Genomic DNA, 23,441 nt, shown 5'->3' with positions numbered 1-23,441 from the left:
CACTTAAAACTATTAAAAGGATTTTTAGATACCTAAAACGAATACCTAATTTAGAATTATGGTATTCAATAACTAAAAATCTTAAATTGATTGCTTATATCGATGTTGATTTTGCTAGATGTTGAATAGATAGAAAAAGTACATCTAAAACATATCAACTCTTAGGTTACTCACTTATTTCTTGGTCTTCCAAAAAATAAAATTCGATTGCATTATCTATAGCCAAAGCTAAATATGTAGAAGCAGGTGCAATGCACAAGTTATTTGGATGAAAAATACTTTAGAAGATTATACACTATATTTTAAAAATATTTCTATAAAATGTGATAATATTAGTATAATATGTTTAACAACAAATCTTGTTCAACACTCTCGAACTAAACATTAGGCATCATTTTATTAGAGATCATGTTAATAACCATAATATATCTTTAGAATTTATTGATACAAAACATCAATTAGCTAATATTTTTATAAAACCATTGAATGAAGAACAATTTGATTTTATTAGAAGAGAATTAGGTATTTTAAATCTTCCTAATGCATGAGTTCCTCTTATACATTTTTTAGATTTCTCGATTTTTATAACTTGAGATTTCTTTTTAAATTGAGATTGTTTCCTTCTTCTTGCAATGTACAAAAAAACGATATTTGATTCATAGACTTTTGGTATACTTAATCTTTTATGTGATGATTATTTCCTATGAATCCTCTCTTTCTATTTATGAAAGTAAAAATTTTATTCATGGACTTTTGATATACTTCATCTTTTATGTGATGATTATTTCCTATGAATCCTTCCTCTTTTTATTTACGAAAGTAGAACTTCGATTCATGGACTGTTGGAACTTATGACTTGATTCTTTTCTTTATGTGGTGAATGAATTACTCCCTTCTTTTTCTTCTTCTCATTTTCTTGTGACAAAGGAGAGAAAGCAAAAATACTAGCTTGCACATCTCAAGAGAATCAAAAGTGCTTGCACATCTAAAGAGAAGTACTAGCTTGCCCATTTCAAAAAGCAAAAGCTACTATCTTTCTCATCTCAAGAAGTAAAAATATTGCTTAGCTTCACATCTCAAAACTTACTAGCTTACATGTTCTAAAGTGATGTAAAATTTACTGAAATACTAGCTTGCATGGATCAATTACTTGTTGCATTTTTTTTTCTTTTTGTTAATGATAAAGGGGGAGAAGTACTAAGTAATGATTAATGATTGAAAATTTTAATGTTTTGATATCATGTATGTTACGCCCAAAGTAATATTGACTTATTTTTGGTATCATGAATAAAGTGATGATGAGTTGTAATGTTTTGAAATTGTGTATCTGACATTTTGATAATTTAAAACTATTATGCATAATCTGATTCCTCCTCTATCGAGGTCACCGGCTTCCACTATTGATCTTCCTTCAATGGGCGAAGATCAACTACCCTTTTATAGCTCTTTTCTTATTTTTATAGGTTTAGGAGACAATATTTACGGCTCTCATGGCCCTCCCTTAAATAGAGTTTACACTTAGAGATGGAGATGGGAATTCTAGCAGAATTACAATAGAGTTTCGCATAACTTTTTCAAGTTCTTTTTTTCTGTAATTTGAGCAGTGATGAAAGGGGTATTTATAAGCCCCAAATAACTTCAAAAATAAAGCCAAAAAAGGTCTCATCCCGGGTCTTTAGCGTACTAGCGATACCACCGCTAGTATTAGGCGGTACTACCGCATGACACACCCTGTATTGGTGATATCATTGCTCAGTCTAAGCGGTACTATTGCTTGATAGAGCCTTAAAGACTAGGTTTTGGCTATCCCACCACCTGCTTGAGCGATACCACCGCCGGCAAGCATTAATGGTCGACGGTACCACCACCTGGACCACCACGGAGGCCGAGCCTCAACCGGTTCCACCGCCCAGTATGAGTAGTACTACTACCTAACGTGGCTCTAAGTGGCTGAATGAGCTATCCAACCAGCCCAATTCAACCCTATTTTGGGCCCAATTGGCTCCTAATTGAGTTAGTAAGATTTCTCTCAAAACTAACTCAAATTAAAATCTTAACTCCGATAGTTAAGACTAAAACAATTATGATACAAGCAATCTAAGTTGTTCGGCATGTTAATTGTTCAACCGAACTCTTAATGAACTTCCGGTGAGCTCCCGACGATTTTCCGGTGAGCTTTCGGTGAACTCCTAGTGAACTTCCAGCGAGCTTTCATTGTATCCTCCGATCCTTTGGTGTATCTCCCGATTCATTTGGTCCGATGCCCGATTATTGACTCCGACCAATTCTCCTTTAATTGTTTTACCTTTTTCATGATCGTAATTGGTCCTGCATCATTTATCTCAACACATGGATTAGATTATTGATTTCATCATCAAAATTTGATATTTAATAATCTCCCCCTTTTTGATGATGATAACCAATTGATAACGAAGTTAACCTTAACTCCCCCTATCTATATACCATATTGAGATAAGACAAACTTGAATTCAAAAGAAATCATAACCTTTGAATTCAAGTAAACAATTTCGATCATAGTGCAATATATCAAAATTTCATACATTGTGCATCATCATATTTTCAAGTCATCAAAGTATAACATGCACAATTTCATCACTCCATGCATAATAATAAATCAGCATCACTTTGGGCATAATATATATGATACAAAAGCATTCATCACTTCATGTATGATATCAAAATTTACATTATTTTGGGCATAGCATATATGATACAAAGCATGATACTATCATTTATCACTTCATGCATGATACCAAACTTAACATAATTTTGGCATGATTTCAAACATTCATTATTTCTCTCTCTTTGTCAACAACAAAAATGAGAATCATTCAACAATTATTTGAACCATACAAGTAAGTTTTACACCATTTTATGCATACTAGTAAATTTGTAAAATGAGAAGTTAAGTAAAAAAACTTTACAAGATAACCACTTTTGCTTCTTGAAATGGACAAGCTAGCATTTCTATGTGCAATCGCTTTTTTTGTTCTTCTTGAGATATGCAAGTTAGCATTTTTTTGCTTTTCTTAAGATGCTAACAAGTTTCTTTCTCCCCTTTGTAATAATAATAATAATAATAATAATAATAATAATAATAATAATAATAATAATAAATAATAATAATAATAATAATAATAATAATAATAATAATGGAAGAATTCATTTATCACAAAAAAAAATCAAGTTATAAGAACCGAAAGTCCATGAATCAAACTTCAACTTACATATATAGAAAGAGAGGATTCATCACATAAAAGATCAAAATGTGTGAATCAAATCCCTATTCTTATAAATAGAAGGAAGAATGATTTATAAGAAATGATATCGCATAAAAGATCAAGTATATCAAAAGTTTATGAATAAAAACTTTCTTTCATGAGTAGAGAGAGGAAGAATTTATAGGAAAAGATCATCAAACGAAGGATAAAAAATCCATGAATAAAACTTCAAGAAGGTGATAGGAAATGATCTCAATAAAAAGAAAACTCAATTTCTAAAAAACAAAGAAATCCAAAAAATATATAAGAGAAACTCCTGCATTGTGAAGATTTAATATATAATTCTCAATGATTATTTGATATGCATATATATTTCAAAAGCATGTGTTGAAAGTACAAAGAATTCATGTGTTTTTAAAAAATATTTATTTATGATAAATTTTGATTAGCATGTGAGTCATGCTATCTATTCTTATATGATTATCTATCAAATTTTCAAAGTTACTCAAGAGAAGCATGATGGATTGATTATTGGTTGAACTACGTAATTAATCTATTAATATTTTTATACATTGAGATTATTATTATTATTATTATTATTATTATTATTATATGTTATTTAGATTAAAATATTATGAATTTTTTAATAATTTATCGAATCAATTAAAATATCGTATGGGTAGATGGATTATAGATTGAATCACATGATAAATATTCTACATGTTCTAATTTTATATTTTTATAGATAAATCTATAGAATTACGGCATTGTATCAACTCAACTTTTCACTTGAATGAGGGCGTTACAATCAGAATGATCGAAGTCATGGGAGTCATAATGCTCTCGATATTTGCTGATCCTCAGGGGCTACTGCCACTTAATGTAGCCGCTTGACTCGTGATATAATGGCAAACTCTTGACATTGTGGTCATTGAAGGGCAAAGGACTTGTGACTTAAGTCGGGATTTTATTTTCGTTATGAGGCATTTCTCGAGTTCTTGGTACTTCATCAATTATTTGTAAAACTAAATATGAGACATTACATTACATGTAAAACTAAATATAGTCAAACACGACTTCCTTCCAATTGTTAAAATGATTACTATTCTCTCTCTCTCTCTCTCTCTCTCTCTCTCTCTCTCGACATCCCAGGTTAAGGTATTGTTGTATAAGAACCATATCAAAACTAAGTACCAATCATCTGCAATGTACATCTGTCCTTTGATGAAGGATAACTTTTCCTTCACATCTCAAGTACACAATGTTAAGCTCCAAGAACGCAGCTTGGAAGTTATTTTTGTCCGACTCCTAAAGTTTGATCTCAGAAGCGTAACAACAACACTGTTATTCTTCAGTCACCTGTCCTATTGTTGTGGTACATAACTTTTAGAGAAAACTGCGTCTTTCGTTTAGGTTGATGAGATGCTATGATTGCCGCGTCTCACCTTTCTAGTCCCAATAGAACATAGTAGAGGATTGTCAGGGGAACAGATATGAAAATTCCCACAATGACCCTGCATGTATTTAAGAATACAATGAGCACAATTGAAGATGAGAGATAATAATTATTAGAGCAAATGGTTATTTAGAGCTCAAACCCTGTACTCATGATATCCGGATGCACATTGTATTCCTCCGCGTAAACAAATGAAAGTACAGCAAGAGGAAGAGCGGCCTGTAACCAGAACACACACATATACACACACAAAATATAATCATTTCTAGATAACCTCCTATTTAGTCTAATAATTTGGCAACAATATATCGTTAAAGAGAACGATATTTTATATTATTGCATATTGAAAATAATGAAAAAACATTGAATAATAAACTCAATTTAATTTTATTAACTAACTCTTATATTGAAGAGAGATAAAAATGAATTATTATATGAAAGAAAAAGGTCACAGTTCAACATCTATCATGACAATAAATCGCATTCCATCAAAGGAGAAAACAAAACACTATTTTCAGCTACAACTTTGTTCGCCAAAACCCCCCCTTTAAATCCTACGTTTCTGCAAAATAATGACACACCATCCCTTATCGATAAATATAATGATACATCTTATGTTTCTATATACTTTAAATATAAGGTTATGTCTTATTATCTTATATTTTGTCATGTGAAAACACGGCATCTAAAAGCCACTAATTTGTGAAAAAAAAATTTAAAGAAAATACAATGCTATCAAAATGATTAAAACGAAACTTACTAACCTGGACAACGCCTACGTTTAGAAACACACCCTGAAGACCGACCGCAAACGATGATACAAGCATAACGATGGGGCCTATAAGGAACCTCATAACCATAGCCAAGACGGCAAGATAATATCCACATGTAATAAATTTCTTCCGTTGAGCCATGAAGGCACCTGCACCCACAAAAACCATCTTATTTTAATCTTTCCATTGCAGAGAGATTTTTTTTTGGGGGGGAGGGGCAAATGTTGGATATTATTTATAGTGGGAGATAATTCTTCTGAAAAGTTGTACATACATATTTCTCCTCTATTACAGTGTCAGAATCTGCTTATTATATATAGTGAGCGAAGACTTAAGGATTTGCATTCCATTGTCTCCTCTACAAAATTCTCATCTGAGAGCTCAAAATCTTTTAGATATTTTATTAATGTGCATTTGAAACTTTCATCACCCACCATCCTTTCTACCTCATTGACATCATGCTATATATTAAACTAGCTTTGTTTGATGTCCATATTCTATTCTTTAAACACTGCCCCTAAGTCTAACCTTCATTATGATTCTAGCTCACTTTATTCATTTAGTGATGTAATGATATAATCTTTAAATATACAAACATAAAGACAGTATTTGTTTCGACCTCTCCACATATGTTTTTTTAGCTTTAAGTATTAGGTTGTCATTTGATGAATAATACAGTATAAGAATACTTACCAACGCTGAACATGCCCAAGCCAATTGCTGATACTGAAATAATTGACAATGAGTTGTCTATGATCGCTGGCATTTTGATACCAAATCTGCAAAACGAAATATGTACTCATTGGTAGCATATGGATATATATATATATATATATATATATATATATATATATATATATATATATATATATATATATATATATATATATATATATATATATGAATATATGAACTCACAAAGTATAGATCAGAACCTGAAAGCGATCAATGACCAAAACAAGCCAAGCAAACTGGCGTATGTGCTTGGGATCTTGAGAATCTTCTTGACCGCCATAATCAGAATGAGCATCCCTGATGGTCGTGTCGTCTCTTCTTGTGCAATTGAAACATCGGGGTCACTGCCATCAGCATTAACAGCAGGTATGTCCACCGAGTGAGAACCATTGGCTTGTGGTGGCGACATCTGCTGCTGCTCCATGAAGGCATTCTGGGCGGCCATGTACTCGAACAAGAACACAACCAGCACGTACCACACAACGAACTGGAGGACGACGATCTGGACCATTAGGTTCTCGGACATTGGCCCGTACATGCCGCGGAGGACCGGCACGCCCATAAGCACCGTGTTGGGCAACGTCGCCAGGGAGAAGAGGGTGATGACCCATGCGATCGAGCCCTTGTTACTGAAGCGTGCCCATGCAGCGAGGGCAGCGAGGATGATCACCTTCTGCAGCGTGTCCGCGGCGAGGAACCGGATGTTCATCGTGTAAGGATTGTTGGAGGAGATCATGCGGAAGATGAGCAAGGGGACGGCCAACAGTGCGACGAAGTGGTTGATCCCCGCACATTGCTCCGGGGTAAATGCCTTCTTCCGGACGGATGCGTAGCCGAGAGCCATGGCCGCGTAGAGCGGCATCATCGCTTCCACCACATGGTAGAGGCTCGACCAAGAAATCATCTTGTATTCCACGTATCTCGATCGATCGATGCCTCTCCCTCCTCGTTTGCTGCCTTTGTGGCATATGCATGGGTATATATAGTGAGCACTTGCGAAATGGAGTCCAGCCAGGACGAGCTCCACAGGACGTTGTGGTGCATGCACTCATGAGCAAGGTGATTGGAGCTCGTTATTTCGAGGTAGAAGACACCATCGACTTCGAGGAGAAATCCAGCGGTACTATGAAGTCACACCCAGAAACCGGTCAATCACTGCTGCTGTCACAAAACAAAATGTAATCAAGAGGAGACATTAAACTACGACTCCAAGCAATCTAATTCGGTGAGGTAAGATGTCTCGGGCAGGCCAAACTTTGCATTTGCTGATACGTGCATGATCAACTTCTCGCCGAATGCAAGAGCTGGATTTGTTGTATTTCTCTTTTTATTTTTTTTTGTTTCACCATATGAAATCTATTTGCCTAAGTAAGGATATTAAAATAATAATGGTATGCAGACTACCTCAAGTAAGGGTGCAAAGGATATGAACAAAAAGGAAGGGTTTCGGTGAGGTGAAGGGAAAATGATTTGAGGAGATGTAAGTCAAAGAGGGAGTCCGCAATGTATAGTAGTGCTACGGCAAGAGGCGTAGTCGAGTTCACGGTCTCGACCATGCAACGAAACTAAAAAGATTAAACTGTCCTTGATAGCATAGAATTAATCCTTTGAAGTTATGTAGCAAAAAACAAAAACAAAAACAAAATAAAAACAAATCAGCCAGTTATCACGGATCATTTAAAAACCCAATTGATTGTCACAACTTAGGTTACATTCAAAGTGTGACAACATTAATTTTGTCGTCACACTGCGTAGCATTTATGCAGTGTGATTCTTTCCAACTTTATAGAGAAACATGTTTGTGCAATAAGTTCATATAGACCCATAGAGCTTTTGAAAATGCGTAAAAATATGGAAACCTAAAAACTGTCAATTAACATCTGACTACATTATTATATCTTTGCTCTTTCATTTGGCCGACAAGCAATTAACTGAAACAATCCACGTTGGATTCTCAAGTTTTAGATTCCTGTATAACAAACAGTAATCATCTCTTCTCTTTTGACAAAAGGATTCCCAAGTTTTTTTCCAAGGAAAATTAAAATGCGGGCTTAATGACTTGGAATTAATGTGTCAGCTCGGACCAGCTGGCCTGCAGTGGAGAAGAAGTTTCATGGAAGGTCCTGATCGATCCACTAAGTTAGTGGGTCAGTAGTAGCGGTATTCGAATCTTACAGGGGCGGCTTCTTTCTTAGATCATCTTCGCCCAAGGTTTGTGTGTGCATGCGGGCAAAGCTTTTGTCATGGTTGAGTTGGAATTCACGAGGATGTAACGTGGTTGTTGGTGCATTGTTGACGTGGAGCAATAGCAAGGAAAGGGGTGCGATGAGAACGACAAGTGGTGCAGCAACAATAGATTTGAATTGGCCAACTTGGTTACTGCGGGCGACGGCGGCGCGACTAAAGCCAGCAAGTGTTGGTGTGTGCACGTCCAATTCATTGCTAGTTCACGTCTCTTTATATAGGCTCAGTTCTAGACTACGAGGTGGACCAAGTTTGAATGAATGCAAATAAAATTGGTGCGTTTCAGGTTTATATCATCTATCAATTTTAGACGCTTGGCGGCTGCACCACAAACACACAGTGCAACATGTCTGAACTTGTAGATGGTTGCAGACTCAATCGACCAGTCATGTCAACATGAGTCAGAAGAAGTATTAATTAATATTCTTTAATATATTTCTTATTTTCGAAATATTTTCTGATCATTTTATAAATAATAACCTCTCAAGTATAATTTAGGATTTAGAATTAATTAATTTGAGAGTAAGAGTGACTATAGTCGTGACACTAATTTTGCTTTGCAAAATGATGCATGTGACGTGAGAAACTCAGAGATTCTTACTGAGGATTAATTACTCTCATGAGTTAGATCGATTCCATTTGGGTGGTAATATATTTAAATTCGATGCTTGGCAATGTTGAAATTTCTATGGTTAGGTTTCTTTCAGTACAGTACAATTGTTGTTGATAGGTGAATTTAAATTTAAATTTAAATGTGTTAAAAATATTTAAAACTCGGGAAAAAAATTATTAAATTTAAATAGTTAAAAATTATCCTAACTAGATTTAAACTTTAAAAGAATTACGAATTTAATTGGTATGAAATATGACAAATGTCTCAGGGTTTTAGTGTGGAGGAGACACTTTTAGTGCTCATACATATTTTTCTTTTCTAATGGATCAAGTAAGAATTCAGAAAAAAAGATTCTTCATGAAAGACGTATAAGGGATTTGAGACTTAATTTTGGCTTATCTATTTCTTTTATATATTAAATAATTTATTTTTCATAAATAAGTAACTTATGTAATCATATTACTTTATATTAATTTTTTTGATATATTTATTATTTATTGATCTTTGTTTTTTTTTTCTTTTTTATTTTTTTTGGTTTGAAAGTCTTTTTCCTCATATTAAATTCAACGAACTACCAAAACTTTTTATCGAGGTCATACTTTTTCCTCATATTAAAGTCATTGAAGAAACATACTTTTCTTATTACACTATATTAAAATTCCTTAAATGCGAATGACAAATTTGTTACAATTTCATTGGCAATATCACGTATATTATCATGATTTTAAAATTTGAAAATAATAATATGATTGTCTAATATTGAAGTTATTACCTAGCATTCATAACACACTTATCTCAATAAAAATTATCATGATTGCCTATCATTACCTCAAAAGACTCTTAACATGTTCTATTTCAGATCTTAGATTCTTAACAACGTTAAGTGCGACAACAAATAAGTAGCTATATCTAACATCTACCAAAATAGAAATTCGGTTTTTTATTTATAAAATTAAAATAATTTAAATTTATTATTATTTCATACATATATGATATATCATATATTGGAACTTGTATCACGTACTTAGGTACCTGAATTGATAGAGCCTCAAATACAAAGGCAAGATAAAGAAGTTGGAATGTTGGGAGTAAATAATGAATGGTATGACTCGTTCTAGCAAACGAGTAAACTAGTAAAATCATTTGCGAAAGTCATATGAATTTTCCCACTACTCTTCCATCACTAAAAGTATTTAAAAATATTTTAAAGATATATATAATTGAGACCTTGGTGCAAGGATGAGGGTCTTTTTATCTCTCCTCAATCCTTATACAGAACACTAATTAGGGAGTCCTCTAAGGAACAAGATCATATTAGTCTTCAAAATTTAAATTCACCTATATCACTTTGAGGCAGGAGACCAAGAAAAGAAGCCATATGGTTATCCCAATGGGATAAAAAGGCTTAGTATGGCCTTTCCAACACAGTCCAAGTAGGTCTCCTTATGTCTCCTTATGTATATCATATTGGGCACCATTTAGCCAACTTTTTTCTTATGGTGAAAAGATACCATTATCACCGGTTACTATCGGGGATTCCCGCAAAGAATTTTGTTTTGGCATGTGATAATGGTTGCTAATCTTAATCTTAGAAAATCTAATTCTTATTTAATGAGAGAACAAACATGTTAGATTTTGTTTACGGTTTAGCTTGAAATACTACTTGATTGTTATCTTGAATTTATTTGAGATGTATTTGCAAGATAACAACGTGGTATCCCTAAGATGAGAGACTCAAAAGGTAGAGTAAAAGTAAACTTATCAATCTATTAGTCGTAAGATTAATTATATATTTATTCCTCCACCTTCTAAAGGCTATAACAAAAAAATATTTTTACCAATGCTTCTTACTTTTATATCCTACAATTACATAATAAAAAAAAATTGTGTCTTCTATTTAAATACTATTGCTTCAAATACATTCATGCCTTGTTGAGGCCCATCATACAAAAAAAAAAAAAAAAGGACTTTGAGATATATATGGTTTAACTATGCCTATCATACTTTGAGCTCGAAAATATTATTCTATATATTCTTAGTCAAGTGATATATAAGTTTGACAATTAAAAGTTTCTATCAATTTATTATTATTTTACATAAAAATGCTTGGTTTTATCTATGGTATAAATATTGTTTTGTATGAATCTTTATTATTTTATACTTAAATATAAGTAAAAAAAATTTTATGCTTTTCTTTCTTAAGTGATATTTTTTATTTTAGCTATAGGTTTCTGCACAAAAGTAGATTTGGCAATAAATATTTCTATCACTAAATATCTTTCTTTATTTGGGGACTATATCCATTAGAATCCACATTTTTTTATAGATACCATAATTGATACCTAAAATTTTAGGGACAGTGACAATAGCAAAACTATGGCTTCAAGGGGGCAATCATGACAATCCAAAAGCTCACTTGGTTTGTAATGAGTGATTATGGTGGTCCTATAAGATGACAATTAAAAGTATTGAAACCCACAAGTGAGTCAACTCTGTGCATAAAGTATTCTTCACTTTGATGAGGCGATGGGATCCCCCCTTCTTGCTAATTTCATGGTTTCCATAGTTTTCTTGGTGAAATAGGATGACATGTTGTTTTATGGAGAAAAATATAATATAGTGGGTCAATTTCTGCTAAATCGAAACCCAATAAGTCCTTCTGCTCAAAGTTCCAAGTTTTAAAAGACAATGTTATGCAAAATATGTAAGTTTATTTTTTTATTTTTTTGTAATATCTGCATTAATCTATTTCTTGATTTGGGTTTTTTAGTTTGCAAACTTCAGTGAAATGTAAGGCTCGGTCCTAAACTTCTGTCAAATTTCAAATTGATCATCCAACATCTTTTGGTGTCAAACGACTCTTTCAACTATAATTTTACAGGAGTAATGTTCTTTCATTATCCACCCATAAACTTATCTAACACATATATATATATATATATATATATATATGTATATGTATATATATATATATGTATATATATATATATGTATATGTATATATATATGTATACATATATACATATATATATACATATACATATATATATATGTATATATGTATACATATATATATATGTATATATGTATACATATATATATATATATACATATACATATATATATACATATACATATATATATACATATATATATATATATATATATATATATATATATACATATATATATATATACATATATATATATATACATATATATATATATACATATATATATATATACATATATATATATATACATACATATATATATATATATATATATATATATATATATATATATATATATATATATATATTCGTCTTTTGATTAACTCATCAATGTGAACATACAAAAAGAAGTTTGATTGCTATGAAATTATAATGTGAAGAGCATTGTAGTAAAAGGACCGACTCTAAGACTAAGTTCCTATTATTTTTGCCTTCTTTAATAATTAAAATAATATATTTGCTATCAAATCTTTAATTTGGAAATGCAATTATGTGTCCTCTGAGGAATTCCCCATGCAAACATGAACCACTAGTTCAAATGAGTGGGACATTATTTAAGAGAAAAAAAAACCAAACTATTTGTTCGAGTTTTGCCCATCCAAAATTTAATTTGAATAGTATTCATATTTCTTCAAATATTTAAAATATTATAAATAATCATCGTTATTACTGAATTCAAATCTAAAGTAACTTTTGTAATCTTCATCAATTATTTGAGTCTTTGTGTTCTCCAATATTTTTGAAGGGGTTATTAAATTCAATTTAAATTTCAATATTATTATATTAATGGTCAATTGATGATATATATATATATATATATATATATATATATATATATATAATACGGAAATCACTAACTTGGGAGATCACCACATCAAACGGCTACGATAGCTTGAGCCACGGAACGGCCAGGATAACATCAGATGCATCACCAAATACCTTATCTCGATAAGGTTGAGGCGGTTTCGCTCGCCTCCCCGTTCTCTGTCGAAGACGGGAGAAAGAACAGGCAGTGGAGATGGCCATGTTATTGGCAGCTCTGTCCGCAGGTCCCCCAACTGCCTCACTCTCCTTCCTCGCCGGCCGCAGCGGCCTCGGCCGAAGCTCTGTCACGCTTTCCAAGGCTCCCACGACTCCTTCGAGTTCGCTCCTCCACACCTCCTTCCGTTCCTCTCCTTTTGGATCTCTGTCCTCGCCTTCGTCCTTCTTCGGTATGCATTCCTTATGTTTCCTTTTTGTCCTCTAGATATATTATTATTTCCCCACCCACGTCACTTGTCGTTTTGGAACCTTTTCTTTTGGAGGAGGGAGTGTCTTCAATTGATAATTTTGTTCCCAAGCAGTGTAAAATTCACTATCATGATTCTAAAGTCTGATTTTTTCATAAAATTTATTGTAGTCTTATTTGTGTGTTTCTTTGAGGTTAAATTAAAAAAAAAAAATCAAAGAACAAGCTTGGCCACTTATAGTTTGGGTTTTTTTTCCCCCTCTTTCTTGGGGTTCTTTTCGAAGCGATGCCCTTAGAAGGATATTTATGTTCATGTTTCTCGCGTGTATTTTAGTGTGATGTTGTTTTATGAATGCATTTGATAATGTGATGTGAAATTGTTAATGGTTCATCTGAAATTTTTAATGGGAGGGGGCACATGGTCTACTTAAGATAGGTAAATTTACTTTATAGTATGTTGATCATTGCTCTGCATTCCTGATTGTTCTCAACATTTTGTTTTTTTTTTTAAGATGGTCTTTTATTAGCATTTTCATGGATATTTAAACTTCAAACGTTGTCATGATGTTTATCTATAGAATTGGTTCAGCTCCATTTGGTCCTGGACTTAGATTTGTGGTTATACTTTTTTGTTTGGTTTGCTCCAAGATTTAGAGTTTGGTCCACAATGTTTGTACAGGTGTATAGTTGTTGAAGACAAGAAAACGGATGTGGAAACTGTTATAAAAATATAACAATGAAGAGGATGAACAACACTATGGAAACCAACTACAAATAACAAACACAAGATCAAGAACACTAGAGAAAATATATTTAGGCTTGAAATGTATATAAACACTTTCTAAAAATGATATTTGCACTCTTTTCTCAACAAGATTACTATGAGTTTAATTCAAATAGTTTTAGTGGATATGACAAGCCTTTAGAAAATCTGTATTGAGCAAACGATAAAAAATCTCTAAATAGGAATTAGAGAATGTTTAATTCAATCACTTGGAGAGTTATTTTTGAATTTAAGAAAAAGAAAAATAAAAAAGAAAATATTGATTATAATTTACTCTCAAATACCTATTTATAGGTATTTTCACAAAAGACAACCTTATAAAAGATAACTTTTGTTAAATAACTACCAAAATAACTATAAAAGAAACTACCTTTTTAAATGTCTAATAACTACCATTCTTTTCTTCTTCTTTTTTTAATTTGAAGAATTTATAATAATCCTCCACTTGTTCAAATATAAAAATTTTCTCCAAGTAATTAAATAGTATTTATGAATAAAGTAATATATCTTTCAATTTGAATATTACCTTAATATAAGCATCACAAAATGAAGTCAAAATCCCAAATAGTATAAAGGCTTTGAATTTGTTATTCCTAATAATAATAGTGGTGACACCACACACATAAATACAACATCCTTATATTCATCACAAATTCTCGCTCAGCTCTAATATGGCCTTAGGCACATCCAAGTTAATGAATTTTTATGAGAGAAACTCTAACTCTCAGTCGAAGCGGTATCACTTCTAAATTCATATATGTGAAGTTCATATAGTATCTTTGTCACTCTTAGAGATATTTGTCCTAACTTGACTGAACTTCATTAAGAGTATAACTAACTCAACTCTCATCCGGTGACAACCAGCACTTTAACATCTGTAGATGGACTAATAAAATATTCCAAAGTGCTGAACCACTCCACATGTCAATGACTTGTTCTTACCCTTTGAACTCTTCATTACTCATTTCATAATGTTGAGTAGGGTTGCTATCATTGGTAGATCTTTTATTCAAAGAGTTTCAGCCCCCTCCATTTTGATATTGATTTTACAACTTCTCTTGTAAAAGGTTTGGTGAATGGATCAGCTAAATTCTCACTTGTTTTCACAAATATGAGTGAAATAATCCCACTTTTGATTAATTTTCTCACATAATCGTGTCTAAGACTTATGTCTTGATTTTCCATTTTATATTTCATTATATGCACGAGCTAAAGTGGCTTGGCTATTACAAAGTATAGAAATTGAATTTATAATCTTAAAAGTCAATAAAATTTCTAATAGAAAGTCCCTTAAGCATTCAACCTCTTTTTTTGCTTCCGCTAAAGCAACAAATTCCGATTCCATAGTTGAGTGAGTTATACATGTTTGTTTCTTGCTCTTTCAAGAAATAGCGCCATCTCCCAAGGTGAACACCCAACCAGTGGATTTGCTATCTCCTAAACTCGATATCCAACTTGCATCAATATATCCTTTTAAAATAGCAGGAAATTTTGAGTATTGTTGGCCATAATCTTTGGTCCATTTAAGGTACCCAAGAATTTTTTCAATGGCCTTTCAATGCTCTACACTTTGATTGCTAGTAAATCTACTCAGTTTACTAACTGTAAATGCTATATCAGGTCTTGTGCACTGTGTTGCATACATAAGACTTCGTATAGCACTTGAATACTTTAATTGAGCCATTGTTCTTCCAAAATTTTTAACTAATTTGATACTTGGGTCAAATAGAATATTTACTTGATTTTTAAGTGACTGAATTTCTTTAGTACTTTCTCTATGTAATGAGATTGACTTAAAACATATCCTCCATTAATTTTTTTTACCTTGATACCTAGTATGATATCAACTTGCCCAAGATCTTTCATCTTAAATGTTGAAGATAGAAACCTCTTTATTTCTATAATATCTTTCATGTCATTGCTCACTATTAGTATATCATCAACATAAAGGCAAACTATCACCATATAGTCATCATAAGTTTTGAGATAAACACATTTATTCGCAGCATTGTGAACAAATCCATTAGAAAAAAATGTTGCATCAAATTTCTCATGCCACTATTTTGGAGAGTACCATCTGTATGATACTTCCTATGAAATACCCATTATGTTTAGAGGCAGAAGGTAAATCGATAAGTTCCCAAGTGTGATTTGACATAATAGAATCCATCTCATCATTAATAGCATCTTTTCAAAAAGCAGCATCATGAGAGACCATAGCTTCTTTAAACGTTTTAGGATCATCTTCCACTTGTAAAACAAGAGGAATTGTTCTTAAGACTCTCACAGGAGTTCTTAATGCAAGGTAAAAATAAATAATTTGAGAATCAATCTTATATGGTCTTAACGTTTTTGTTTTCCACACACTAGTGCTTCTTCTTAATTCATGAGATTGCTCACCAACATCTTGTGAACTTGATTGATGTCCAATCAAAGGAATATAAGATTACTCACCAACCTCTTGAGATATCTCCACTAGTGACTTTTTACTAGTTGGAGGATGAACATTATTACTTGAAGTCAATAAGTGTTTAAAGAACTCCATATCTCGTGATTCTATTATGACATTAGACTCCAAATTAAGAAATCTATAAGTTTTGTTATTTGAGGCATAGCCTACAAATGCACATTTAATTCCTCTAGGTCTTAATTTTGTCTTTTGAGGATCATTATTCTTGCAATATGCGAGACACCCCCACACTTTAAAATAACTAATGTTAGGCTATCTTCCCTTCTATAACTCATATGGAGAGATCTTGCTCTTTTTAGAAGAAATTATATTTCAAATATGACATGCAGCTAATAAAGCTTCTCCCCACAAATTATAAGGTAATTTAGCATGCAACAACATAGCATTTATCATCTTTGGATAAGTTTTATTTTTCTTTCTGCTAATCCATTTTGTTCAGGTGTTCTAGGTGTTAAACAATCATGAATTTATGCCATGTTGTTCACAAAACAAGTTAAATTCATTAGGAAAGTATTCTCCTTCTCTATCATTTCTTAAAACTTTAATTTTCTTCCCTAATTGAATTTCAACTTCTGCTTTTATATGCCTTAAAAGCACTAAAAACATCTTTTTTATGTTTCAATAAATAAACATATGTGAACTTAGATATATCATCTATAAAAGTGATGAAATATCTATTGCCTCATCTCGTTAACATACCATTTAATTCATATATATCAGAATGTATTAAATCTAATAAATTAGTATATCTTTCAACACTTTTAAAGGGTTTTTTATCAAGGTTTGAAATTTCGTACCGTACTGGAGTTTCGACGATCGCTCGGTACGGTACGGAACGGTATACCGCTCGGCGACGTCGTTGAAAAAGGCGACGTCATGTCGCCTCGGTGACGTCATCGAAAAAGACGTTGCGTCGCCTCGACGACGTCGTCGAAAAAGGCGACGTCGCCGCAAAAGGCGCTGTGTCGCCTCGGCGACGTCGCCGAGAAAGGCGACGTCGTGTTGCCTCGGTGACATCGCCGAGGCGACACGACGTCGCCTCGATTATTTAAATTATATATATATATATATATATATATATATATATATATATATATATATATATATATATATATATATATATAAAATTTTATTATTATTATTCGTTTCGCCCGGTAACGGGCGGTCCGCGTACCGATAACCTCTCGGATCGGTACGTACCGCCCGTACCGGGCGGTACAGTCCGATATTGCAGACACTATTTTTTAGTCATATTTGATTTAACACAAATTTCACATTTATTAAGATAATCAAAATGACAATTTATTAAGCCACAGTTAACTATTCTTTTAATGGTACTAGTTCTAATATGTGCTAATCTATCATACTATAATAAATAAGAATCAACAATATAAACATAAGTAACATATTTATTAATTTTAGAATCATTGACAACAATAGATAATTTGTTCATTCCCTCAGCGGAATAGTCTTTTCCAACAAAAGTTTCATTACGGGATAGAATTAACTTCTCATATTCAAATACAGATTTAATTCCAAGGAGATTCTCACTGACTAAATTTCTACTCATATTTGGTACATGAAGAACATTCGTAAGAGTGACGTTCCTTCCCGAAGTGAAAGTGAGTTCCACATTTCCCTTGCCAAGCACCTTAGAACAAACTTCATTTACCATTTGAATCTTTTGCCCAACTGTGACTTCTTTGTAAGTCTTGAAGAGTGTCTTATCATAGCCAACATGGACGGTAGCACAAGTATCGTACCACTAACAAGAAACCTTACCAAATTTAGCATTCACTTCGCTCATTGTAGCGACTATACTATCATCTCCCTCAACGGAGTTGACTTCTGGTTTCTGGCCTTTTTTAAATTTGCAATCCCTAGCAAAATGACCAGGTTTTCCACAAATAAAACAGCCTCCACTCTTTGACGTCTTAAATTTTCCTTGATCCCTTTTGTCACCAAGATGATTCTCCTTATTTTGTTTGTCTTTGTTGAAATTCTTAGGCTGATTCACTGTATTTGCTTTTATATTGCCAAAAGAGTTCTCACACTTGTCTCTCAACCTCGATTCCTCCTCGATTCGAAGATATTTTTAAATTTGCTCGAAAGTGATGTCCTTGGAGTCGTGCAAACTCTTATTCTTATACCCTTTCCAAGATGAAGGTAACTTGGCTATTATAGCCCCTACTTGAAAAGGTTTAGGAAGTTTAATATTTTCAACTCTCAATTAATTAACAATAACCTACAACTCATGCACTTATGCCAAGATTGACTTGTCATCCACAAACTTGTAATCAAAATATTTAGAAATTAAAATTTTTTTTGAACCTTCCTCGGCTTGTTACTTGAATTCCAAAGCATTCCAAATTGCTTTTGCAGATGGTTCCATCGTATAAATATCATAAAGCCGGTCCGAAAGAGCACTGAGAATGTATCCTCTATACATAACTTCTTCATTTCTCTTCTTTCGTTTAGCCTTGACTTCATCGGTGTTACTGTCAGTTGGATCAAGAATTGATAGAAGATTTGGATCAAGCACATAGAAAATCTTCAAAGCAGTCAACATGAACTTCATCTTGTCTTGCCAACGGGTGAAATTCGTCTCATCAAAACGATCCAAATGAATAAAATCTTGATTCAACAATTTGATGGTATTTGTGGCTTACATGGTGAATTTGTATAAACTCATAAACTATCGTTTTTAGATTGTTATAAAATATAACAATGAAGAGGATGAACAACATTATGGAAACCAACTATAAATAACAAACACAAGATCAAGAACACTATAGGAAATGTATTTAGGCTTAAAACGTGTATAAACACTTTCCTAAATCATATTTGCACCCTCTTCTCAACAAGATTGCTATGAGTTTAATGCAAATAGTTTTAGTTGATATGACAAGCCGTTGAAAAATCTGTATTTAGTAAAGAATAAAGAATCTCTAAATATGAATTAGAGAATGTTTAATTCAATCACTTGGAGAGTTTATTTTTAAAGTTAAGGAAGAAGAAGAATAAAAAAAAAAGATTATAATTTACTCTCAAATGTCTATTTATAGGTATTTTCACAAAAGACACAACCTTACAAAAGATACAACTTTTGATAAATAACTATCAAAATAACTACAAAAGAAACTACCTTTTCAAATGTCTAATAACTACCATTCTTTTTTTTTATTTGAACAATTTATAACAGAAACCACTATTAAGAAGTAGAAAAAAATTTATAACATATTCTATTCATACCAGCATAGTATGTATAGTTTTGATCTCTTTGGGCTTTTATACTATAACTGAAGCATGTGCAACATGCACGATCAACTTGTTGGCTATGCGGATAAAGAATCTTAATAATAAATGAAATACCTAGTGGCTAAAGAGCAAATTGTGACTTCACGATTTGGTAGAATGTATGTTTGAGTCATTGCATATAATTTAGTAACTGCTTGATTGTTGCTTCTTCATCCTTATATCATGGTGGTAGCAGTCTGTGGAAGCAATAGTGTTGTTTAAAAGTTATATCCTATATTTGGGGCCTGTTGAAACCAAAATAGAATGATGTGATCATTTAGCAAATTAAATTTAAGTGATTGTAAAATCCAAGATAAGAGACTCTTATTTTCAGATTTGGGAAGGATCCCTCCAAAATGATTCAGAAGTGGTCCTTAACTCAAATTTTAATGTCAATTCTGTGATTTAAGAAACTTAGTGATTCCAATTTGCAATTGAAACAAAATATGTTGACTATCAAAAAGAGCCAGAATTGGTTCATGAGATCGTTGACCAAAGGCCTAGACATCATTAAACCACTCTTCATAGGTGTACATAATCAACTTTTTCTGATATCTGTCTACTTTTGGGCCTTTGGCTACATTGCAAAACTATTGAAATGGACAAAAAGGACCTAAATCAGCTGAAACCAACTTGGAAGTGATCAATTCTGAGTTTAACTGATAAATTTACTTGATATAGGTGAAACAAGATGAAATTAATCAAATACATGCACTTTTTTTAATTTAAAATTGGCCACTATTAAGTTTGACAATAATGGTGTTAGTTGTTAGGATTTGAACGATCTAATGACATTCATCATTTGCAAGTTCAAAGTTGTGATGTAAAAAAACACGACTAATTGTAGATTCAAGTCAGATATGGATTGAGTTTTTTTATGTTATTTACTTGTTTATGTCAATTAAATTGGATAAGTTTTATGATGCAAAGTTTGTTTAACTGAGATCAGACTAATCTAGAGATGTATAGCATTTCTTCTTGTCTCAAACCACCATGGTTGGATCATCTTAAAGAGCCAGGAGGCGTCGCTTTACCAAAGAAATGGATTTGCTTTGATGATTTGATATACTTCTTTGATCTGATGATTAGCAGATTAATTGCTCAGTCCTAGATGCATCATTTTCTACTCAAGACTCCAATCAGGTCCAGACTGAGTTTTGAGGGATGATCTAGTCACACTTGGCTTAGTAGTCTTAGTCCTGCTTCAACCACAACTCATCCTTATACTAATAGACAAAGTTAAAAGACCTTTTGAATCCTAACTTGTGTTAAATTACTGTCCAAAAATTCCAGTAGGGTTGTGTTATACATTAGATGAGTTGGTTTCCTAGTCATAGTTGTATTCTAAAAGCTATAGTCTCTTACAACAAAGGTTTTTTACAGGGATACGGGATGAAATTTGCATCGTTGACTTTTATGATTGTGAGCTCATGATGAATCTTAGTTTGTTTAAGTATAAAGAGGGGAAGTTAAGAATCCATAGCTTAAGGATCTTGTAAACCTTGGAGTTTAGATTAGATTGGAAAAATATGAAAAGTGTCTTTTAATTTCCTCTTGCTGTCCCTCTTCTTGTCTCTCCTCTTTCTTTATCTCTTCTCTCTCTCTCTTTGCTTCTTTTTTTCTCCCTAATATCTATCTTACAAGATATATTTTTTCCTCAGTAAAGAAGGCCCTCGATGAGAGCAGAAAAATCCCATCAATTTGGCATCAGAGCTAGAGTTTCTTATTGATTTGCTATTAGAGTAAGTTAAACATCTTGGTTTCAATTTCTAGGTTTCAACTTATATTCATTCTTGCACCAACGAAACAAAGTTCGATTGAGTTGAAATATGGTACATCAAAAGAATATCAAGTTGGCTTGTGCTTACCAAATTTGAGCCCAATTTGATATTAGCTCAATCCTTTGCTCTCCCCTATATGAAACAACTATCAGACAATTATTTTTGCATGTGGTATTACTTTTTATATTCAACTCGAGTTTTCTTTCAAGGTTTTCCGTTTTCTCACAATGTGCCAAAAAGATCTTCTGTGACCACTGCCATGGATCTTCGCTATAAGCTACCATCTACTACATCGCCGTATTCTGAAACTTTGGTGCTTACTACTATGACAATACTTGATACAGCCATATTCCTATGGGTTCAACCTTGTATTAACCATCTTAGCAGGAAAATTCAGGAGCTTTTGGTTATTTTTCTTTCATTTTGTCTTCTCTCAATTGGATGCGATGTAGTTGTTGATAAAGGTAAGTCAAAACACAAACTGGTAGATGTCAGGTGTATACTTTTTCTAAACAGGACATTGATCTGTGTTGTATATTTTAGTTTGACACGAACATGGTTTTTGATCAACATAAACTTGTATCAAAACTTTCATTGGTGAAGTGGGATATTTCATCTAGAGGAATTTTGTATGGTTTATTTGGTAAGGGCATTTTGAAATAAATAAATAAATAAATATACAATTGATTTTTTTTACGTTTTGTTTTCAGAGCAGAAATTTGCTTGCTCCTACACTATAGTAAAAAAGATTTGTCGACCTGGAAGTTTCTGACATATTAATTAGATCCTTTTGTATTTGAATTGATGAGTTTATGTCACGTTGGTTTAAGATATGTTTGAATCCTTGCAATGACCTAGAAGTTTCTAATGTGTATTAATCCTAGGTCATTTCATTTGAGTTCCGATCCATTTGGCTAAGCATTATCATAACATGTTACAAGTTGGATCCTCAGGATTGTCTCTGTGTGTTGATTTGGGATCCAGTAGAGTTGTGAAAGAGAGGTACCGTGGTCTACAAGTGAGAGCTGGAAAGGCTGCACTTTGCACGACGAAAAGGTCGAGATCTCGAAAGTCACTTGCTCGGACGCATGGCTTCCGTAGACGAATGAGAACCCCTAGTGGAAGAGCAGTTATTAGGCGAAGGCGTGCAAAGGGAAGGAAAGTTCTATGCACCAAGTCAAATCCAAACAGCGGAAAGCGGGCTTGATCACAACGTGAGTTGGAACTCGCACCGTTGCTCAACGATGTTCCTTGGGAGCACTTGACTTCTATAATTTGGTCTTTTTGGGCTAGACAATTTGTTTTGCTTTGTCAAGTTTGTTGATTGTCTTGTCACCAATAATATTGACCATGTGCAATTAGTTGATTGTCTTGTGTTTGTGAATCGTCCCATCTTAATTGATATGCGGAAATATGCTTCATATGATCTCTCTCTCTCTCTCTCACTAGCACAACGTTGGGGTAGTTTGATAACCTCAGCTGTTTTCCAGTGTTGTTGTATGAGTTTAGATCTGGTGTTGTATGACTGGATAGATTTGCCAACACAATAAATCATATGAGAGCAGAGAAGATATTTGGGACATGTATTTTTCACTAGTTGTTGTAATTTTGAACTTTATAGAATATAGATAGATAATAATAAGAGGTCGAGGTTTGGTGTTTCAACAAAATTGCTCCTCCTCATGTTGGTGACTTATGTAGATAGTCTACCACCATCATATATATCAAACAAATGTAAAGAATAAAACCATTCATTCATCCATTCATTCATTCATATATATAACAATAGTAGTTCAAGACTTAA

At 32.8% G+C, this 23,441-nt stretch overlaps 2 protein-coding genes across 2 annotated transcripts; one reads left to right on the top strand and one right to left on the bottom strand.

The window, feature by feature from the left end:
* Positions 1 to 4,341: 4,341 nt before the first annotated feature.
* On the bottom strand, positions 4,342 to 7,149 carry LOC103973452 (auxin efflux carrier component 1a). The gene is made up of 5 exons (XM_009388017.3): positions 6,407 to 7,149; positions 6,165 to 6,250; positions 5,463 to 5,620; positions 4,841 to 4,917; positions 4,342 to 4,756 (listed from the first exon to the last, which is right to left on the bottom strand). The coding sequence occupies exons 1-5, from the start codon at positions 7,108 to 7,110 to the stop codon at positions 4,684 to 4,686; spliced, it is 1,098 nt and encodes a 365-aa protein (XP_009386292.2). The 5' UTR covers positions 7,111 to 7,149; the 3' UTR covers positions 4,342 to 4,683.
* A 5,885-nt stretch (positions 7,150 to 13,034) lies between these two features.
* LOC135587644 (large ribosomal subunit protein bL34c-like) lies at positions 13,035 to 23,063 on the top strand. Its single transcript, XM_065079272.1, has 2 exons — positions 13,035 to 13,288; positions 22,591 to 23,063. Exons 1-2 carry the CDS (start codon positions 13,096 to 13,098, stop codon positions 22,842 to 22,844), a joined length of 447 nt encoding a protein of 148 aa, XP_064935344.1. The 5' UTR covers positions 13,035 to 13,095; the 3' UTR covers positions 22,845 to 23,063.
* Positions 23,064 to 23,441: the final 378 nt, after the last annotated feature.

This window comes from Musa acuminata, chromosome BXJ1-8 (assembly GCF_036884655.1).
Source record: "Musa acuminata AAA Group cultivar baxijiao chromosome BXJ1-8, Cavendish_Baxijiao_AAA, whole genome shotgun sequence".
NCBI lineage: Eukaryota > Viridiplantae > Streptophyta > Magnoliopsida > Zingiberales > Musaceae > Musa > Musa acuminata.
The sequence above is the reverse complement of the archived record's forward strand: the minus strand, read 5'-3'. Positions and strand labels throughout refer to the sequence as shown.

Coding starts and splice junctions, on each gene's coding strand:
- LOC103973452 (XM_009388017.3), bottom strand. CDS start 7,110: ATGATTTCTTGGTCGAGCCTCTACCATGTGGTGGAAGCGATGATGCCG. Junction 6,251..6,406: donor TGGTCATTGATCGCTTTCAG/GTTCTGATCTAT, acceptor TTCGTTTTGCAG/ATTTGGTATCAAAATGCCAG. Junction 4,918..5,462: donor TAAACGTAGGCGTTGTCCAG/GTTAGTAAGTTT, acceptor TTCTGGTTACAG/GCCGCTCTTCCTCTTGCTGT.
- LOC135587644 (XM_065079272.1), top strand. CDS start 13,096: ATGGCCATGTTATTGGCAGCTCTGTCCGCAGGTCCCCCAACTGCCTCA. Junction 13,289..22,590: donor CTCGCCTTCGTCCTTCTTCG/GTATGCATTCCT, acceptor TTGGATCCTCAG/GATTGTCTCTGTGTGTTGAT.